The following is a 22,669-nucleotide window of genomic DNA, read 5'->3' as shown; positions in this document are numbered from 1 at the left end:
TACTCTGACAGGCAGGCAAGTACTAGACTTACGTTTCCGCAGGAACGAACGAATCGAACTTTCCGGTGCTAGGCAACGCAGTCCAGGATCACTAGGATATTATCACATGCGGCATCGTTGTAAAATACCAAGCCAAACAATAACGTCTAGCAATAGCTTCCGTAAGTCAAGGACCCAAACAATTATAAGCAGTGCTAGAGAGGGGAACGATAAATGCAGGGGGAGTGGCTTTAAATATTCCGATCAAAACCCTAACGCGCGTCAATCAGAAGGTCGCAGCCATGCCCAAAAAAGTCGTGAAAACAGGTTGACTCCCATGCAAAGCCTTACAAGAGATTCTGTGAAGCAGAAGGTGGAACAAAAACGGAATGAACGCAAAGGTTACGTTGACAACAATCCAGGGGCGTAGCCAGAAATTTCGTTCGGGGGGGGGGGGGGGACCAAAGTGACAGAACAATGGATTTGGCCATCTTTTTCCCTTTTTTCGGCCATTTTCTCACATTTCGGGGGGGGCAGACCCCAAGTCCCCCCCCCCCCGCTACGCCCTTGTAACGGTCCCAGGCGGAGTTTTCGAAGGAAGAACTGGTCGACAAAGTTCACGCTACAACGAGATGGACCGTACCCTGTGCTAGCACAGAGATCGCCTACGAGGTACATAGTCGTTGATCCGGCCAAATCGGGTGTCTCTGTCAGCGTATATCGTACTTCTGCTCTCACACCATGTGCGAAACCGGATACTGTTTTCTTAGTGTCATTACGGAAAAGGGGTCGATCACCTAAAGGTGACCTCCCTCTCAGATCAAGTAGGAAGCCGGATGCTGTATCCGTAGTTGCCATCACGGAAGAAGGGACGACCACTCAAAGTTGGAACTAACAAGAATACTGAGCAACTTCCCACAACGCCTATTGCTGGTTCCTTGCCGGGACGTCCGCGAAACCAGGGGGGGGGGGGGGGTATGTAACAGGCAAGCTGTTGACAAGGATGTACAGTAATACTTTTATTCACGAGACACGTGAGATTCAAGTTGTATCGAGAGACGAACACATTGTCGAGGAGTTCGATTTTAACCTTCATGACGACATACAATGGAGAAAAAATTGTTCCAGCGTGATATGTCAGTGTGAAAGTAGAATACGGAAAACAAAAGTTGCACTTGAACTTATACTTGGTGAGAGAAAACTTAGACACGATTTTTGGTCGTGAATGTCTATACAAAATCAATCTAGACTGGAAGTCTCTTAAGGCTGTGAGGACCGCTAATGACATGGATATAAAAAAATTGTTGGATGATTATAAAGAGATTTTCGACAACAAATTATGTGAGATAAATAACCATGAAGTGGAACTAAAGCTAAAACCAGATGTTACATCCGAGTTTCGTAGAGCGAGAACTGTGCCCTTCGCATTAAAAGACCGGTTTGAAAGAGAAGGCATTATCGAGCGAGTTGAAACTTCAGATTGGGCTACACCAGTTGTTCCAGTGGTGGAACCAGACGGATCTATAAGGTCAGGGGCGTCGAACTGTTTCGAACCTGTGGGTGCCCGTCTTGAGATTCATATAAGAAATTTCGATTTTTGAATCAATTCTGTGGGTGCTCGAACCCGCTCTACAAACTTCCGTGGGTGCTCGAGCACCCCCGGCTCCGACGCCACTGCATAAGGTTATGTGCAGATTATTCGGTCACATTAAATCCTAAGCCAGAGGTGCCTCAGCATCCCTTACCAACGTTTGAGGAAATATTCTCATGTTTAAATGGGGGTAAACGATTTTCAAAATTGGATTTCAGTCATGCATATTTGCAAATGAAAGTGCACCCTGACAGTCAGCGATAACCATAAACACTCATAAGGGGTTATATGCCTGTAAAAGATTGATGTACGGCCTAAATGCAGCTCCAGCAATATGGCAGAGGTACATTGATGGGCTATTCCAAGGAATAGATGGTGTAAAAGTTTTTAATGGATGACGCCAGAGTGACCGAAACGAATGACGAGTCACATCTCAGGGCTTTGAAAAAAATTTTCAAAAAATGCCAGGAGCATGGGCTGAAGTTAAATTTGAAAAAGGGCACATTTTTTTCAAAAAGAAATGAATTTTTTAGGTCACAAAATTGATGAAAATGGTCTAAATGAAGCAAATGAGAAAACTGAAGCAATTTTGAAAGTTCCCGCAACGAAAAACGTTCAAGAAATAAAAAGTTTTCTGGGCCTGGTCAATTTCTACGGGAAATTTTGTCCAAATCTGGCAACCATTGCCTATTCTCTCAATGAGTTGACAAAAAAGGACATTCCGTGGCGTTGGTCTAAAAAGTGTGAAACCGCATTCAAGAAGATCAAAAAGGAAATTTGCTCAAAGCGAATCTTGATGCACTATGATCCTACACTTCCTCTTTCTCTCGCTTCGGATAATTCTACAGTGGGAATAGGAACAGTTCTATCACTTGTCTTACCAGATGGAACAGAAAAAGACTAATTGCCTTCGCTTCTCGTACGCTGACGAATACGGAACAGAGATACTCCCAGATTGACAAAGAAGCTTTGGCAATTATCTGGGTAGTAAAGAAATTTATGCTTTACTAGAAAGGCCGAAGATTTACTCTCAATAGATCACAAGCTTTTGGTAGTGATATTCAGTTTGAAAAAAGGTCTACCAGTGTTGACGGTTACTCGACCTCTGCATTATGCTTTGATCTTACAAGTATATCAGTTTGATATCATCTGTGGAACACACAGAACCGTGGTAATGCAGATTGTCTTTCCCGATTACCTTTAAGGTCGGAAGACTTAGTTGTCAAGGATGACATAGAACTCTTCTAGTTGAATCAAACCGAAACACTACCAGTGAAAGCTCAACATTTAGCAAAAGAGGCACAAAATGCTGAAAAGTTGGGTCCATTGCTGAGGAAATTGAAATTCGGTGAACCTTTAGGACGGAAGGAAGCCGAGTACACCTTGCAGGACGGATGTATTATGCATGGCCAAAGAGTTTTTATTCCAAAGAACATAGAAAAGCTGCTAAAAACTGTCCAGATTCAAGTCCGATCCGGTGAAAGCTAGGGTACACCATTGTGAATACCCTAGTGCTCCATGAGAGAGAATTCACGTAGATTTTGCAGGTCCCATATTCGAGCATACGTTTTTGATCGTAGTCGATGCTCATTCTAAATGGATGGAAGTATACCCGATGAAATCAACAAACACGTTCAAGACAGTTGAATGCCTACAGGACTGTTTCTCTCGATTTGGACTGCCTTTAGTGTTAGTGAGCGACAATGGCCCTCAGTTCGCATCACACGAGTTTGAAATATTCATGAGGAATAACGGAATATAAAGCACAAAACGTGTGCTCCCTTCAAACCATCAAGCAACGGGCAGGCAGAGCGATACGTTCACACCTTAAAACAATCCCTTCGGGCGATGCAAAGATTTCCTGGAAATATCTACCAAAAAGTGAGCACATTTTTGCTGAATTACAGCAAAGCCCAGTAATGTTATTCCTAAAGAGAAATCCGAACTAGAATAGACTTAGTCTAGCCAAATATCAAGAACAGGGTTCAAGAAAGGGTCAGAAATGAGGTCACAGACTTCTATGACCGAAGTTTCGAGCCAGGAGATCGTGTGGCTGTGCGAGATTATAGATCCGCCAATAACAAGTAGAAATTCGGAACTGTTCTCAACAAAGACGGAGTTCTACACTACACTGTAGATGTAAATGGAACTCTCTTCCGACGTCACGTCGATCAGATGAGAGCAGCTGACAATCAAGTTCGGCCAACCTTGGCGGTACCCAGAGTTCCAGACAAACTTTCATCAACTCCTTTCGCTGCTGACTCCGAGGTACAGATTGTTCCAGAAGAACAGACAACTCCGGTAGAGATCAGTAGCGATCTGCCAGCGATGTCCAGCATTCCCGTTCCTTTGCGACGTTCCCAATGAACCAGGAAAGCTCCTGTCCGGTTGAACTAAACTGATAAAAACATACAACGCCATTGGTCCTTCCGCTTTATAAATTCTTCCTATCTATATATGTATGTAATCTAAGTCTAACGTAATAATAAATACTCATCAAAATAAATACCCATGTGTTATCCACTCGGCTCACAAAGTGTTAAAGAAATACAACACTGCCTTTCAATTTAAATTTTTATAATTAATATCTCGTCTCATAAATTTTTAATATCTCATTTTCAAGAGGCCTTTCTCTTCAAATGAGACGTACCTTCCCCCGGGGACGTGCTCTGGTATGTCCATGCTTAAGACTTCACAGGTTAATATAGGCAAAATTAGGCTGAGCATATTTGTTCGAGAGAAATACGGGATATTGCCAAAACCAAACAAAGTTGCCAAATATTATTGAAATTAAGAAAATCACAATGGCGGGAAATGATGCATTACTGCAAATTGCAGTGGATTAAAAGATATTCCACGAAAAAAAAACCGTTCACCAAGGGAAATGTTGGAGATTAATATTCCCATATATAGTTGTAATTATCATAAAATAATTTATGAGTTGAAGAATAACGTCAATCTTTGACTTCAATAAAGAATAAAAATTCAAGTAGGCTTCTTGTAAAATACGGGAAAAACCAGGACAATTCTGCCAAAAAGTCGGGACGGCTGAAAAACAAAATACCGAGACTGTCCCGGGAAATACGGGATGTATGGTCACCTCAGTAGGCAAAATATGTCTGTCCCAGTCAATACCTTCTAAAGCTACCTTGCTCTAGAAGGTGTTGATCCAGTTCGAGGTTAAAGAGTAAAAAAAAGATACAAATGAAAAAAAAAGGAGGGAAGAAAAAAAAAGTGGCCAACGCGGGCGAGCGAAGCGGCTCATGGTTCATTTCCAAGCCTTTTTTTTTTAACAGGAAACGGATCACTTGAATTTCCGTCGGTCGTGGTTCGTTAGTAGTAGGCTGACCATATTTCCTCGAGAGAAATACGGGACATTGCCAATTATCGCCAAAAACGATGCCAAAACCAAACAAAGTTGCCAAATATTGTTGAAATTACGGAAAAATCACAATGGCGGGAAATGATGCATTACTGCAAATTGTAGTGGATTAAAATGTATTCCACGAAAAAAACAACGTTTACCAAAGCAAATGTGGGAGATTAATATCCCATATATAGTTGTAACTATCATAAAATAATTTATGACTTGAAAAATAATCTCAATCTTCGACTTCAATAAAGAATAAAAATGCAAGTAGGTGTCGTGTGAAATACGGGAAAAACCGGGACACTTTTGCCAAAAAGTCGGGACGGCCAAAAAAATAGCAAATACCGGGACTGTCCCGGGAAATACGGAACGTATGGTCACCCTAGTTAGTAGCCAATAGGAGTAGGCAACATAGGCGAAAATAAGCGAAGCGGTTCGCGGGTCATTTCCGACCAATCGCAGGAAACGTTTTAACAAGAAACGATTCACTTGAATTTCTGCCGCTCGTGGTCCGTTAGCAGCCAATAGGTGCTGCCGATATAAGCTGTCACGGTTCTTTTCGCAACGTTTGCGAAAGCTTGCCTGTTCTTGGTAGTTTCTTGTGTGCGATGCAAATGTATAGAGCCGCGGTTCTTTTTTCAAGACCCGTCGCTCACTCGCTCTTTGAAAAGAGCCGCTCTTCTAGATGGCTCATGAGTAGATCGCCCATCTCTCGTAACGACTATGGTGTCTGTTGGGTATGGTAAAATGTAAATCTGAATCGTCTGCTAGATGCTCTGCTCTCGTTGATCAGTGATCAATCACAATTATATGCGCTTCCAATTGTAAATCAGTGAATTTGAATACTTGCAACCAGTAGATTCAATTTGAATGTACTGCTCGTTTCGAAAACAAGTATACTAATATACACAAGAGGTAAGCCTTGCTCTCATCATAATATGGAAACAATATCTAATTGCAGTGAAGGAAGTTCAGTTAATGAGTGTGGTTTTCTAGGACTTCTTTATGAATAAAATTTCTTGGTATAATTTAAAATGCCAAGAAAGACCAAATCCAATAAATTCTCTTGAAAAAATGCATTGATGATATATTTATGCTATAAAAAGATCATTTATAAAAAATTGTTTTGTCAAACTCTATTTTAGGGAATGATACTTTCAACATTGCCGTAAACAGATAGATTTCTCACAATTCAATTAATACAGTCGACCCTTGGTTTACGAACTGAATTTGCTCGCAGAGGCCATTCGTAAACTGAATTAATAATTCGCAAACAAATATAATTTATCCCATAGGAATCGAAGGTATGGAATGGATTAATTTGTTCCTGGGACCCAAAGATCTCTATAGTATCGATATTTACAACAGTGCTTTACGCCCAAGTGCATAACATTGAAAAGAATTGTGATGGTTAAACTAGAGGCCCGTTTACACTCGGGATTTAGTAGTTTACTAAATTTTAAGTTGCCAAGTGCTGAAAAAATCATTCCCACTGTAAGTAATGAAGTGGGGAATACTCATTGGACAATACGAGACCATGCTCACTCGAAAACATAGATCAGACTCTATTTTACTTAACCCAATAAACGATTTTCCAACTGAACCAGTGTAAATGGGCTTTAACGTCTGCATCTGAAGTTATAACATCCAATGTTGGCATACGTTCTAAACATAGGTGGAGATAGACTTGGAAGTCTGGGGGGGGGGGACACAATGTCAATTCATCTATACATATAGGCATTAGATTAGTCGACTTCACCTTTAATGCTGGGGGCAATGCCCCCCACGCCCCCCTGTATCTCTGCCCATGATTCTAAAGTACTTAGGCCTAACAACTTGCAACTTAATTGCTTAACGCATATAAACAGGCCTTAACACTGAAATTAGTTTTCCCAGGCCCATGGCCAGAAGTTTTGTTCTGGGGGAAGGGGGAACCAAAGGGATAGAACAGTAGATTTGGATATCTTTTTTCGGTCATTTTCTCACATTTCGGGGAAAGGGACCCGACCCCCAAGTCTCCCCTCTCGCTACTGCCTTGAATTTCCCTTCGAGAGAGAGACAACCGTAACCTTGAGATAATGGTTATATATTCCATATCAGGGTAGAGCCAGAGTCCCATTAACTCAATCTATCAATCTAAAGGCCTGTTGACATGCAGAAAATGATTTAATAAACTAAATTTTAAGTTATCTTCAGGTACTAAAAAAAAAAACTGTTCCGACGTTAACTGATTTAGTTTATATGATCATTGTATACTTTTTATACAAGGCCATGTACGCATGCACATCGAGCCTACTCAAAGTGAGGGAGAGTTTTTTTTTTAAAGCTCATAGCTCCTGCTATCAGTGACGTAACTCATGGGAAATTTCTCATATTCGTCAGAAAAATCAGCCCACGTGGGAAATTTCTTTGTTTTACTAGAAAATTCTAAGGGTTTATCACAAGAAATAAATAATTTGAACTTTTTTTTATGAATTTAATGCAGTGCTTTTCTTGATGCTAAACACATTATTATGAATTTTTTAACAATAGATGGTAGCACATTTGATTCGGATTGGGGGGGGGAATTCCAAACCTTTGTAATTTTCAAGTAAAAATATCAACCACACCCGTGCTCGATTTTCTTGAATTTTTTTTTTCAACTCCTAGGAGTACATCGACCAAATACTTCTCATTTTGGAATTCTCCATAGCTTCCACTCAAGCCAACTGGGCTGACGGAAGCCTGGGACAAATTTTATCATTTTTCGTTTTTTCAATGTGTAAATTCACTAAAGTGGGGCTTGCCAAAGATCCCAGCTCAGGGGTCCCACAGCTGAATGTGTGTGTGTGTGTGTGGGGCATGCTTCTACTATAAGGTGATCCAAAAGTCATGCAACCCATTATAAAAGAATTAATTTCTCAAATTCTACTAATTGTAAATGCAAGGTTTTTTCATAGACATCAGCACCATACTGTTCAAGATGGAAAGTTGTTTTTTCACTGATACTCTCATTGGCTCTTTTTTGTTGTATGATCAAGATGTTTTTTTGCCCGAAGCAAAGAATTTAGTTAGCCTCATTATGACAGACACTATAGATCCGGTGAGAAAGCCTGGCTTGGGGGGCCCATTAAAGATCCCAGTCCAGGGGCTCCTGCTGCTGGATGTTGGGGGTCATGGCTCACAACCTACGCACGGATAAAAAACCAAAATTGTCTTGACAAAAAACAGGATATCAACAAAAAGTTTGAAGTAAAGAAACGAAATAATGTGGATGACTCTCTCATCAGATTGGAACTTCTACAGCCCGTGGATTATTATGAAATATTTAATTATACAGACCCGCAAGAAAAATAAAAAGTGGCAACACAACGGTAAGTTGCTCATAAGTTGTTTCACGTTATAATTGGTAGCACATCCGGCCCAGGAAAATCATACCGCGTAAATTAGCTCAGAAATAAAATTGTAAAATTCTGAAGAAAAAAAATGATTTTTTTTGGCGTCTTTTTTCATATCTTTATTTTTTTTTTGACTAAGGGTGGTTGGTATTCACTGACAAGGTTTATGCTAGGGATGGGACGAATAATGGTTTGGCCAAATACCGAATATATTTTGCTACATTTGGCATTTTCAATTGAAAATGAAATAATTGATAATTTCAAATGATTGACGTGTAATTTTAACTATGCAGTTTATTTAAATATGTATTAAAAAACTGGTAATTGAACGATTCTTATTTTCCATGATACTGACATTCTAATTTAATGATGATATGGCATAGCCGCCAAGTCTCCCAAATTTTAGCTTCATCTCTCGACCTCCCGAAAACTTCTTAAATTTCCCAAATTTTTACAAAATTACAAAAAATTCCCTACTTCATTTAAAAAGAATCTCTGCTTCTGAAAACAATCCTTGAGGAATTTCTTGTGGGGCAAAAAGTGTTTTGCCTCTGTTTTTCCCGCTTTCAAAATGACATACGTTGTAAGTGGGAAATTCCTTTAAGGAAGTTTTACAAACACTCTGATGGCAACAATAAAAGTTGTTTGCTTATTATGCAGGGAAATAGCTTAGCAGCCAATAGTCCTGGATAATAATTGAAGATTACAGTGCCGCGCATGTGGTCAAAACTTCCTCTTTTGTTGAAGTTACATGCGTGCGATAACGAAACGTAAATACTGATAAGCAAAAAAATAATTAATTTTAAAGATACTTATTCCGATGAATTTCCTTTCATCAGATGTTCCAGAAAAAGGCAGACTTTTTCTTTTTGTACAAGTTGTGTTAAAGACAAACATCGGTCATGGTGGAAAGACTGACATCTTCACCCATGTGAAATAAAAAAAACATCAAGCAAGTGTCACAAAAAGTCATGTGTTCTTCAAAAATTGATGGTTTTTTCCCTTCATCTCTTCCGATGATTTTGGGGTCATGTGCGCAGAATGTTCATATTTCTGATTGAACACAATATTTTTTTTTAGATCACCATTCAATTCAAATTTTAGCCTCCAATTTCACTTGTTTTTTGCGTAGGGATTTTATTCCCAAGGGTTTAACTTCCATGTGTAAAATCCTTATTTTATTTGAAAAAAATCCCTTTTGTATTTATTAGGGAGTGGTTTTAGTATAAAATATGGGGCCGTGCGAAAATCTCCCTAATTTTCATTTTCAAAAGTTGGCAGCTATGATGTAGCGTATTTCAATATTATTTACGGAATCAGTTTTTTTTCCAATACTTGTCACCAATTTAACATCCAATCAAAAATAAATGTCAACTATAACTTACTACTACTAAACCAGACATGCATCTCATCCATATTCCTCTTCGCTATAACGAATTGGTACAGGTTGGAACGTGTGGTGAACCTTCCCTGAAGTTTGTTTCTGTGTAATGTTTGTTATGTATAGTGCTTAGTGCTGACATCCATCTTTCTAACTATGCGTAAAGTGTAATGATTGAATTGTGGGTCTGTTGCTCTCTGCAGCAAGACTTTTTAAATGGGAGATTGGCTCGCATTTGCGCCTCAAAGTTGTCAATGAACTATTATTTACTGTGAACTCACTCTTTCTCTCTACTATATATATATATATAATGCATCATAAAATTTGCAACTTATTTTTCCTCTTTGAATGTTCTTTGCGTCTTTCAGTAGCTCAATAAGTTTCTTGTCTAGGTATGCCCTTCAGTTAGTGAACTTTGTAATTACTTTTGTAATTCATGCTCACTTCCACCTTATTGCTGTAAGATTTGTAGAGAAATGGCACACATTGTGGATGAAATGTATTCTGACTCCAATTGATGAAATGGTTGATACTATTTAAGTTCATTTAATTTTAGAAAACTATTTACATCGGTTAACAATATTATAAGTAATTTCACATTATAAAAAAGGAGAAACTATACACTTGCGCGAGAGCAACACACTCTGAGGAAGAAGTAGGTCACGCAAGGGAAAACAGTTCGCTTGTCCCCTTTTTTCGCCTCTGCCTCCCACACATCAGGAGGTGCGCGTAAGGGGGCGAGAGATGACGCCACAGATTCAATTTTGAGTTTCATGTTTTCTTTATCCTAGAAATTCATCCCGACATAACCAATTTGTTTTAAAGAAAGGGACAGGTATACACCACACAATGAAATATAATCAGTAAATTCTCAATTTATGGGAAAAATTCCAATTAATATTTTTTTTAATTAGTTTGTTCTGCTTGGATTTACGCAGATATTCGGCCCAATACTTGAACCAGAATATTTGGCAAAAGAATGGAATATGCAGAATACCGACTAGCAACCGGATATTTGTCCCATCTCTAATTTAAACTAGTGTCATAATTTTTGGATAGAATATTAAGATGGATTGGTTAAATTCAGGTTTTTAACCAATTCGTGTCGATCTCCTATTCAAAAATTTTGACTATAGTCACTTCAAATCAGTGTTTCCCAAAGTGGGCAATGGCCCTTAAGCAGAATATGCTGAAATCTGTGATATATGTTGCAGAACAATCAGTGATACTGCAAAACAACCTGGAAAAATTTTGAGAAAAGTTTTAAAAACATTGTTACGGGAATTTTTACCGCAGAACACATTTTCAGTCAGCAGAGAGCTCATTGCAGAAAAATGTAAAACATTCTGCTTTTGGAGGGATGGAATGTGTCGCGGGGGGGGGGGGGGTAGAAGTGACATGTATAACAGGATTGTATGGGTTCAGTTGAGTTGGGGGGCAGTGGAACAAAAAGTTTGGAAAACTATAGTTTAAACTCTGTCAATGAATAAAACCCTTAGAAATAAAGCGTTGAGTCAGCGTTTTGTAAAAAGCCCCATCAATTCATGACAAGAACCAGCGTTATTTGCTTAATCTCTGTGCAGCCAATGCATTGAGTGCAATAGAAATAGGTTACAGTTGCTTCACTAACTCTCTCATCCATTTTTGCAAATTAAAATTTCTAATTATGTGAAAATAGTGACTCACAATGATTCAAAAGCAGCATGATTTCTTTCTTCCTTCGACTGTATGAAAAAGTGTTGACAAATTTATGTGGATTCAAAGCAGCTGAACCTTTGCTAAAAGATATATAAGTAAAACAGAGGCATCTTGGCAAGGGAATCTGGTGCTTGTCAAAAGCTCTGGTATCTGAGGATAAAGTTCAGGTTTATATTTATCAGATCATTCTATGTTTCTTTTGATCTGGAATGTGTGGAACTACATTAAACTGAAAAAAAAAGGTATTTTGATCCAGTTTAAAACCACGTCATTATTTTATGAGATAGCAGTGGGTCAGAAAGTACATGTCTTATGGAGACAAATGACAAGGAAAAATTCAGTGATGAGGAAAAGTGGGATTTGGATGATTGATCCAGCAACACACTTGCTGGCATGACCTTAGCATAGGTGTTAATGAGTTTTCAGCCTTATTAAAATCTTCCGGTTGGAAATCAGATTCTTCCGATTTATCGTATCTTCATAAAAAAATCCCTAAAAGTCCTCATTGTGCTTTGTTTGAATAGAAAATCCCGAAAAAAATACTCTTCCAGTCCTTACAATTTTAGGCTGACCTCGGTTTCTCAGGAAAAACATGGGGGATAAGAATTTCAAGTACGAAAAATTGGTAATTGTCGCCATATATAATGCCAAAAGCATGCAAAAGGGCCAATTGCCAAAAATAAGGACTGCAAAAATTCCTCCTGGAAAAATGGGATTTATATATAGTCACCCACTGAAATTAAAAGAGAAGTTCCCGGGTTTTCCCTTTTATTTGTGTGATGTGTTTTCTTTAATGCGGAATGTGCCATCATGTGATAAACTACAGATTTTTCAAGTCTTTGAATTGGCATGTATGCCTTAGGAAAGAGCAAAGGTCTCACTTCAGCTGACTAGATGGTGACAAATCACTGATGGCTTAACATGGTTTAAGCTAGATAAAAAATTCCTTTAGCAAAAAATTGAAAGTGAGGGGAAAAGCTTTAGCAAAATGCTATAATGCTTGATGGTTGGATGTCTACTCGTTTTGTTTCTCCTGTACGCATATTTGCGAAAGTGGCTACTACTACTTTCGCATTCTAAGGTTTTTTTTTGCATTTTGTAAAAAATGCAACTGTAACTTAAATCCTGTGGCTTCAGGAGGATTTGGTTTTAATTGTCAGACCTCTCTGTCAATTCTTGAGGGAAGACAAGACTCAAAGAAAAATCAGGAAGCACTCCAGTAATATTTGCTGCCATTTGAAGAGGTTCTTGGGGAGATCAGAGTGAGAATTACAGCATGGCAATACTTCCATTCATAATTCAGCTTGTGCAAAATTGTGACTCTCGCAAAAAAAAATTGACTATTATTGGGAACAAATCTTAACCCAATATGGGGCAGCCTTACCTGTGAGGGTTACAAGAATGGAGAGCAATATGGTTCTCTAAAACTGTATTGCTATCAAGGATGCTTGTATTCCCCCTAAAGTAAAAAATTCTGTGGCACAATTTTTGTATAATTGGGATCGCTGTTGAATAGACAATAAATGTATGTACAAAATGCTAATGTAAATGAATGTTTTAATGATAGAGAAATGAGTTCGCGTCAATTGGGCTGTAATGAACATAATTTTTGTTTCCTCTGCAGGCACTTGAAAAACCTCATTCAGTGTGACCAATCGAAATAAAACCATTGATCTCCAGAGGTCTGTATTATGGAAGAAATGGCCACAAAGATACAATTAGGATGAAAATTTTTGGTTGCTTCATCGATCATATTTCCTTACACGATCTGACTTACAACATCAATGTTATTTTCTTAATAACGATGACTCATCACAAAGAGAGATGAAAATGATATTTTTCATCAGTTGTGGAAGAATAAAGCAAAAAAATGTTCTGCTAGTGAGCTATCTTTGATGTAAATTATGTGGAAAGGCACTTTGCCATCAGAAGTTCTTGGTGCCAAGTATTAAGAATTGAATGCAAGTAATTTTGGGAAAAGAATAAGTGCACAAAGAGAAGCTGTGTAAATGCAAAATTTCTTCTGAAAGATTTTTTAGGGAGTTCCTGTGTTTTTACTGTGAAATTTCATTAATTCATGCACAGGAGTGAAGTTCTATCAAAAGATTTCCCACATATCTCAATTGAGGATTAAAACTCATTAAATGCGATGATTTTGGCAAAACCTTTCCTCAAGTGACTTATTCATTTACAAGATGTCTCAATCAGGAAAGAGGCGATTTGAATGTGACGTCTGTGGCAAAACTTTTATGCAGGCTTCACATTTGAAAATTCACTATCGGTGCCACACTGGAGAGAAACCATATAAATGTGATTTATGCGATAAAAAATGCTCAATTATGTCAGAACTTAAGCTTCATAAACTGGTGCATTCTGGAGAGAAGCCATATCAATGTGATGTTTGTGGTAAGAGATTCTCACGACAGCCCCACTTAATTAGTCATAATCAAATCCACACTGGAGAGAAACCACACAAGTGTTTATTTTGTGGTAAACGATTTCGGCGAAGCAGTGAAGTCACAAGGCACCAACGGCAGCACACTGGAGAAAAGCCATACAAATGTGAGATTTGTAACAAAACTTTCCAACTTAGGAACTCGATGAAAATTCATTTTCGAAGTCATACGGGAGAGAAACCATATGAGTGTGACTTTTGTGGCAAAACTTATTCATTGAGCTTTAGTCTACGGAAGCATAGGGTGATCCACACTGGAGAAAAGCCATATGAGTGTAATATTTGCAATGAAAAATTTTCATTCAGGGCAGACATGCTTCTACACAAAAGACTTCAACATTCTATAGAAACAACTAGTATTCAGAATATAAAAACGAAAAAAATCCAACAAGTTGTCATTTTTGCTCACACTGCAGAAATATCTGCGTTAAAGACACTCGACCAACCTAAGAAGGCTATCAATTCTCCAGAAAAAGAAGAATCCTAAGTGTAACCAATGTGCTGAAAGAAGAATTTCAGAGCAATACCAGTTCACATGTCATGCTGTCTGGTGGTTATTGAATGTATTTCAAAGTTGATTGAATGATTTTATCAATCTTCTATCTACCATATTCCCTCTGCAACAGCGGGCATATCAGGGAAACATCGAGGGAGACCAGCATGCCAGGATTACCCATTTTTTCTGACATGCAAGTAAATCTTGAATCACCGATTCTGGAAAACTCTTATATATACTTTATAGAATCGATTGAATTGGATCATTTGAACCTTGTTTGTTCTCTGCATTCTAGAATATTTTCCAGTTTATGAATTGCATAAGATTGTTTGAGATTTATGTTGGCTCTCACTAACAAAATCCTGGTTTACTTAAAATTCTGGATGTTATTTGTTATCACAGATTAGATGAGCTGAATATAAAAAATTAGTAGACTGCAGAGAGTGTTTTTGTATTCATCGATTTCACGTGTTCAAGATTTGAATAAGCAGAGCAAAAAAATTAAAGCATTACACAGTAAAACATGATATAATATTGTGCTAAAGTGACAGCACATTTCTTCAATCTCTGAACGTGCAAAACACAGTAACTGAATTTCACATTAGACTGGTGATAATTATGTTAGAGCACTAAATAAATGCTTAATTTCTATCTATTATTAATACCAAAATCCTTGACAAAACACATTTGCTTCTGTAAAAACTATTATTTTATTCTGATTCTCGTGTATTTATTCAGTATTTAATATAGAATGGATTGCAGTCTTTTTAATGTATCATGCAGTTCTCCCAGAACCACAATTTTTCTTCATATGCCGGGAATGAAACCAGACTCCAACATTCAAAAAGCTGGTGTCTCCCGATTTTCACGCCATGCTGGCTAATGCAAGGGAATATGGTAAATAGAAATTAAAATTCCTTAACATAAACAATTATAAATTAAAATTCCTTAGCATAAAAAATTACTTCTAACCAAATACATTGGACGCATCAAGAATTGGTATGAAAAATCAATGTTTTTTAAAAATCGAAAAAAAAACCCCCATTTTTTAAAAATTTAAATCAAATTTTTTTGGTTAAAATTAACTGACTGCTTATTAATTAAAACAAATCTTGTTAATCATTTAGGATGCATATTTTCATATTGACTGCTTTTTTCTCCTAATCGCGCAAATTTAATGAAACGTTAATGGATAAACTACAAGCAAAAAATACAAACACCAAAAATCTGTGGTTATGCAGCGTGAAAGGTAATTGAGCCCGCATTAGTTTCATGGATTAAAATTTTTTTGTAGAGAAAAGTATTTTTATTCACATGAAACCCCCCCACACCCATTGAAGTGAACGAGTGGTGATAACTTGGTATCATACATCTGGTGTAGACATCTCAATTCACTCAATGTACAACCTTAGGGTGATTCAGCCTCAACTAAATAAAACAAATTCTATTAGCAAGATTCTTGCACAATATGTGGATGTATTTCCGATTTGCATGATGTTGCTCAATAGTTTACGCAATTTCATTCTTTCACAGATTCAATGAGTTTTGGTAAAAGAAACGAGCAAACTCAAAATTTTAATACAAAAAGTGAAGTCGAAAGCCCAATGATATCTATGGTGGTACAACATCTATTATTATTTTGAATCAGCAATTAGGGCAAGGGTTTGTACAAAAAATTATTCCTCTTTTTTTAATTAGGGGAACCCTTTCGCCATGTTGCAATGCACTGCATATAGTGTAGTTTAGCTCCCTATATTTTTCTGCAATGTTTTCCATGCACAAAGTCTAGAAATGGAGCAGCTTTTTTTCTGCACCGTCAAAGATCTTCTATACGTCTTTTAATCTAAAACGTTATCACATATCAGTAACATGTAAACCATACCAGGTTGCATGCACTTCAGTATCATTGAATTTACGTAAAGAAAAACAAAATTTAAATAAATGATTAAAAAAAATCAAGTGATTCAAATCAGTGTACCCTGTCAAGAATTTTATCAATTGTGGTGGTTTCTCGCACACATCAAAAGACCTGTTCAATGACAACTATAACTTTATTGTAGTCACTTCCATTTTCCCTGTTGTCAACAGCAGACAAAATTACATGCATACTTTTACACTCTTTTTCTTTATTAGCAGTTTCAGTTAGGAACATCTATGATAAACTCGTATATTTTTTTTATTGTTATTGCTTTTCTTCTGTCAATTTGGGGTATCTGCGTCCTGCTGTTGTTAAAAGTTGAAGATTGACCTGTATTTGATTGTCAATATTCCATACAATAAAATGGACCTTTTGTTTTTAGACTGCATTTTGTGCATTGAGCTTGTGTTTTTGTTATATTTTGTTGTGAAATAAATTATGATTATAGGAGGTTTATAATTAAACTGACCCTACTCATACCTATGAAGAACCCATTCTGGTTGATGTGTTTCGTTGAAACTTGGTATCAATGTTATATAGACCATGTATATAAAGGAAGAAAAATTATAATTAACAATATATATATATATAGTGGAGAATAATCAAGAATATTCTTTTTTCTTCTAAATAATGAGGAAAAAATACTAATTTTTCATATAGCCTACAGTGACACCTGTCTGAGACAGAATCAAAATATAGTCTTTTCAATGATTAGTGCTTTTATTTGCACCTTTATAAAACAACATTGTCTAAAATGAAATTTTAGTTCCCTCTAAATTTTCCCCTTCTTCCTGCTCTCCGGATTTGTTAAAATTTCTCTCGATTTTGGCAGAAAATTAGATTTCCCACTAGTTTTTACGTTGTGACTTCAATGACTACCGTTGTCGTTAGGGAAAACACCCATAGAGGGCAGTCGAGGTCATTTCCGTCCAGCAGCAATAAAAAAAGGTCTTAATGCCCACATTTAAGAAACTGGCAAAGACGTTACTTTGTTTTTACGGTAATCATTTATCAGTGGGATGACTTATTTCCGAAATTCATGTACAATGATTATTGTATTCCATTAACATCCGTGCAGTAAACACTAAGTTTTTTCGTCAGCTGCTTTATATTTTGACGTTTTTAATTGTTTCCTCTGATTAAATACGTTGTCAGAAAGAAAATATAAAACTTTTAAAAGTTCATATATCCAAGATTTTCAATCACTGAGAGATACCATCCACGAAAGGAAACAATTTTTTTTATGAACAGTACGTAGATGTGATTTCTGTATTCTGTGTGAAAGACTGACATTGAATTATATTCTGCTCAAGGGCAGTGTAGAACCTGCCTTGGGGGGAGGTTGAAACTTTTCCTTAATTTAAAAACATTTTTTTATCGTATTTGGGGGGGGGGGGTTACCCTCCTTTCAGGAGAATCTCTGGATTGGCACGTCTACTTCAAAAGTATGATTTTTCTCTTAGTAAAAAAACTTGTTTGATTTTTCAAATGTAATCAGGTTATAGCTTATGGTTTTGTTTTTTCTATTTATTCCCAACCACAGACCTGCCAACGTTCCCGATTTAGGCGGGAGACCGGATTTTTCATCCTTCATCCCGCTCTCCAGATTTGTTAAAAATTCTCCGAATTTTGGCAGAAAATTAGCAAGCTTTCATGTTGTCGTGGCACCAATGATTACCGTCATCGTTAGGGGAAAACTCCCATAGATTTTAGTGACATTTTTTTGATCGAGTCTATGAGGGGGGGGGGGGTCTCTGGATTTCAAAAGTTGGCACGTCTGCAACCATGTTTTTAGATATTGATTCAAAAATTTAATTCTCAAGATGTTAATATTTATTCTGATAGCCTTTCCAGAGAATATTCTCAAATGTCCTCCTCCATGAGAATATTCTCCAAATGATTTTAACAAGCATTTTACATCTCTATTATACTCTATTTACACTATTAATTATTTTTTTAGACATTCTTTTGAGAGTTAAATCCTTAATATGAAGTTATTTGTTATTTTAGCTGTCCTGGAAGATATTCTCTAAAAGATTATTAGTGGGAATTTTAGATTTCTAGATTGTTCTTTATGTGCTTGTTTTATCTGGTGGTCGAAATTTGAACTATAAAATTTTTATTGCAGTTTTTCTTTCTTCATGGTCCATAATGTATGTACCAAGTTTCAACACACTGTCAACCAGAACCATAGGGGGAGCAAGATGTCAATTTATGCATATTCATTGGATACTTTGTTATTCGCGATAAGAGCCAATGTCCCCCTCACCTTCTGTATCTCTACCCATGACCAGAACAGGGTCTAAGTAGGGTCTATTTCCACATTACTACTCTGTATATAAAAATAACATTTTGGAATGTTTGAGGTTATGAATAAGTGATTCGTCCAAGATGCAATATATAAATGTTCATTCAGCTCTTAGTCCTTTATAAAACAAAACTATTCAGTTTAATCATTCAAATTTTGATGTGTGAGAATTTTTTCTTTTGGACATAAAAATTACATAATTTATTATCAGATAACATTTTTGCAGTTCTTTGGCAATCATAAATTACGGATATCTACATGCACTCTTTGAATACAGTTTGAAGGAATTATTTACATTTATTTCATATAATCTTATTGTGTGATCGTGCATGAAAAGGTGACACAAAGTTTGATTTCAGACTACAGTATTCCAAAATTCTGAGAATACTTATAAATTTTCTTACCCTTGGAAAATTTACGTCGTTATTGATTGGTAAATAAATGTAACTGAAGAATAGGCTACATGTGTTATACGATCGCTGCATACATGCTAAACTGTTGAATAGATAACTTTTAAAAAATTAACAAAAAGTGTCAATTTACATTAACAACAGGCTGTAATGGAGATGATTTTTGTTTCCTCTGCAGGAAGTTGGATTTTCCTTGATGGGGAACTCGTGATCCTGATCCTTGGTAGTGTCAGTCTTTGACACTTGAAGAATCTCATTCAAAGTGATCTTACAAACAAGATCATTTCTTCTGCAGAATCATCTGTAAGCAGGAACCAGCACGGCATGAAAATTATGATGCACATTTAGGACGTTTCATAAATGCAATATAAATTCTATATGCTCTATCCTCGCAAAGAAGAAACAGAAATTGTAAAAATGAATTCTACCTGAGGTTTCTGTTCCTGTACGTAAGTTCCTGACATAACATTACATTGACTGGTTTTTATGATACATGCTGAGTATGTCGAAGTTGAGCAATTGTGAAAAAGTCTTCTTTTACCGAAATTGCAAAAATTCTCATTGCGCATAAGTACCATCGAAGCGTCCATTTATAAAAAAAAAAAAGTCTTAGAGATATTCGTATAAATTTCATCTATACTCTAATTTATGAGTCTGCACACACTACTTAAACCAACAAAGTATTTTCCGGTGAAAAATAATTATTAGAATATTTTCGATACCTTACGTGCATCCATAAAATGTCTGAAGCCGGAGAAAAGCAGAACGAATGTGATATTTGTGGCAAAACTTTTAGGCAGTCTTCACATTTGAAAATTCATTATCGGTGGCATAGTGGAGAAAGGCCATATACATGCGATGTTTGCGGCAAAAAATGCACGATTATGTCAGATTTGAAAAGGCACCAATTGGTGCATTCCGGGGAGAAGCCATATGAGTGTGGCGTCTGTGGAAAAAGATTCACTCGCAATAGTCATTTGATTAGTCACAATGCGATCCACACTGGAGAAAAGCCATATAAGTGTGAATTATGTAATAAAAGCTTTCGGGATAGCAGTGATTTCTCGAGACACCAACGAACTCACACTGGAGAAAAGCCACATAAATGCGAGATGTGCAGCAAAGCATTCGCACTAATGTCTAGTTTGAAAGTTCATTTTCGATGCCACACGGGCGAAAAACCATATGAATGTGACGTTTGTGGTAAAACTTATTCCTTGAGCTCCAGTTTACGAAATCATAGAGCAATTCACACTGGAGAAAAACTATATGGATGTAATGTTTGCCGTGAGAAATTTTCCAATATTACAGAGTTTTACAACCACAAAAGATTTCGACACCCCGAACAGAGACGGCATCGAAAAATGGGCACAAAAAATTTCCAACGAGTTGTTATTTATGCTCGCACTGAAAAATTCATCCCAGAGAAAACTGATCTTGCTTCTGTCAAAGAAGAAACCAAAGGGTGAATGCGACATTTGGGGATGAGAGGTTTGAAGAACTAAATGACATTTCACGGAGAGTACCGGTTTCATCCATAAAAGGAATGATCTCTGAATGTATTTTTCCTAAAGGCGCATATACATTAGCACGCCGATCATGCAATGAAAGCATTCGCAATTGGTTGTTCAGTAATTTGTACGGTGTTGTGAGCCATTCTTGAACTCGACCCACCTGGAATCGACTTTTTCAACGAACGTAATGGAAAGAAAAGGAAGTTTGTGTATCCACGAACGAATTAGACCCGCTTCATGGGGTCGTACGTTGCGAGATCGGCGCACTAATGTATACGCGCCTTTATGGGAGTTCTACATTACACCGGAGGTTTTGAGTTATTTGCTGAACTCCGGTAAAATGTAGACAAAGTGACAAGAATTGCAGAGAATCAGCTTCTCGTAAGAAACCATCTCGTGTCAGTTCATCAGATGTGTCTCGGAAATGGTGCGAGAATGGAAAAAACAAACAGCAAAAGCTAAGCTTATTTTTAACCAGAGCACGTGATGTGTGAGCCTACCTTGAGGCTGGTCATCCTCCGGAAGTTATTACGAGAGAAAACAAGTCACGTCTTTGCGCAAGACTATTATAGCAGTCTTGCTTGAACACGCGACTTGTTCCCGTTCGTAATAGCTCTCAGTAGACGCCCTGCCTAACTTTCTTTGTTAACTCTGTTTCCTATTTGGTCTACGAAAGTCTTCTGACTCTACGGGAGGAACGTTAACAAAGAATCTAGCGTTCTAAACTCTGATTGCCGTATCCTTATCTCGGTAGATCTACGGCACCTAACGAAAAATCTAAGGGGTTTTTCTTAATTAACAGTATGCCTCCATAACCCACGGTTCAACTCTACACCTTCCCCCCCCCCCAATATGTACCATTATTTTGAACGTAACACAATAAATTTCTTTTTTTGTTCTTTCCAGACTTCGTTTGTGAATGGAACTTATGAGAATAAATTACTTTCTGCTTTATAACTTACATAATTATGTTTATTCTAAAAAAACAAAGTATATCTTATTCCAAGAGATAGGAAGCAAAGCCATAGAATATACACTCTGCCATAAAAACTTGCATACGAAGAAAGAGTTGTCCGAATGGAGCGAAATTTTATATATGTGAGCATAATTAAAGCAAAAGGATAAAGCAGAGCATAATTAAGCATTTGTTACAGGAAAAACTACATTTGAATGGAGGTACTAGTACCCTGTTAGGCCACCTCTAACTTGAATACGTGATACGGATGGGCATTGAGGCATGCAGGTCCCGTATAGTGTCCTGCGTCACCTCATTCCACAGTTGCTGTAAGCACGCCTTTAGTTCAATCTACTTTCTATGCTGCCCAACTTTCCGTCCTAAGTGCCCCAGATGTGCTTGATTGATGACGAATCTGAGGATCGGGCAGGCCAAGGAAGGGTGTTAATGTGGCGGAGGCATTTCCTGTGACACCCTTGCTGTGTGTGGTCAAGCATTGTCCTGTTGAAAAATGCTTCCTGGGAGCCCTGCCATGAGTGGCAACACATGTGGCTGAAGGATGTCACGAACTTCCCGCTGAGCTGTCATGGTACTGTGGATGAATATTAGAGGTGACCGGGTGTCGTATGCGAACGCGTCCCATACCATCGCACCAGATGTGCGAGCGGTGTGTGCCGCTGTATAAGGAAGGCAGAATTGAGGCGTTTCCCGCGGGGCCTCCACACACGTAGACGGTTGTCATCACTGCCCCAATTGAATCTCGATTCGTCGCTGAAGACGCCCTAGTTCTATTGATTGCGGTCCAATCCCGTTGAGCTCGACACTACAAACGGAGGCGATGGTGAGTAGGTGTCATTGGTAGCACACGTAATGGGCGTCGCGATACAAGTGTTCTTTAGCAAGGCGCCTCGCTATGATAAGGACAGTCACGGGCCTGTAGTAAAGCAGCTGACTGTGTCCGAATAGTTGTCATGATCGCACCCAACACACTCCATAGGGAAACCACACGCTTACACTCTCGAACTCTGTCAGCTGATCATATTGTCTTCGATGGTGGCGAAACGGCATCCCTCTGCAACAGATTAAGTACAGGCAAAATGCCTGTGCATACCTTTTAATTATACGCCAAGGAGAACGAAGTGCAATGCCCTCTTGTGACATTGCGTAATCACGTTGTGCATCTAATCATTTGAATATCTGCAAGACACGTATCTTCA

At 37.7% G+C, this 22,669-nt stretch overlaps 1 protein-coding gene across 2 annotated transcripts; it reads left to right on the top strand.

Annotated features, from left to right (window-relative positions):
- The first annotated feature begins 5,641 nt into the window (after positions 1-5,641).
- Positions 5,642-21,622, top strand: LOC149068294 (uncharacterized). 2 transcript variants are annotated; one of them, XM_089251758.1, is made up of 2 exons: positions 5,642-5,855; positions 19,162-21,622. In XM_089251758.1, exon 2 carries the CDS (start codon positions 19,724-19,726, stop codon positions 20,450-20,452), a length of 729 nt encoding a protein of 242 aa, XP_089107884.1. In that variant the 5' UTR covers positions 5,642-5,855; positions 19,162-19,723; the 3' UTR covers positions 20,453-21,622. The 2 variants fall into 2 exon arrangements, with proteins under 2 accessions (XP_089107884.1, XP_089107883.1); XM_089251757.1 differs by lacking the exon at positions 19,162-21,622 and adding an exon at positions 13,021-16,648.
- Positions 21,623-22,669: the final 1,047 nt, after the last annotated feature.

Source organism: Pholcus phalangioides, unplaced genomic scaffold, assembly GCF_987345545.1.
Source record: "Pholcus phalangioides strain wild (caught in Gottingen) unplaced genomic scaffold, Ppha-v1.0 ptg000027l_1, whole genome shotgun sequence".
NCBI lineage: Eukaryota > Metazoa > Arthropoda > Arachnida > Araneae > Pholcidae > Pholcus > Pholcus phalangioides.
Note: the sequence above shows the minus strand (reverse complement) of the source record. Positions and strands in the feature narration are given on the sequence as shown.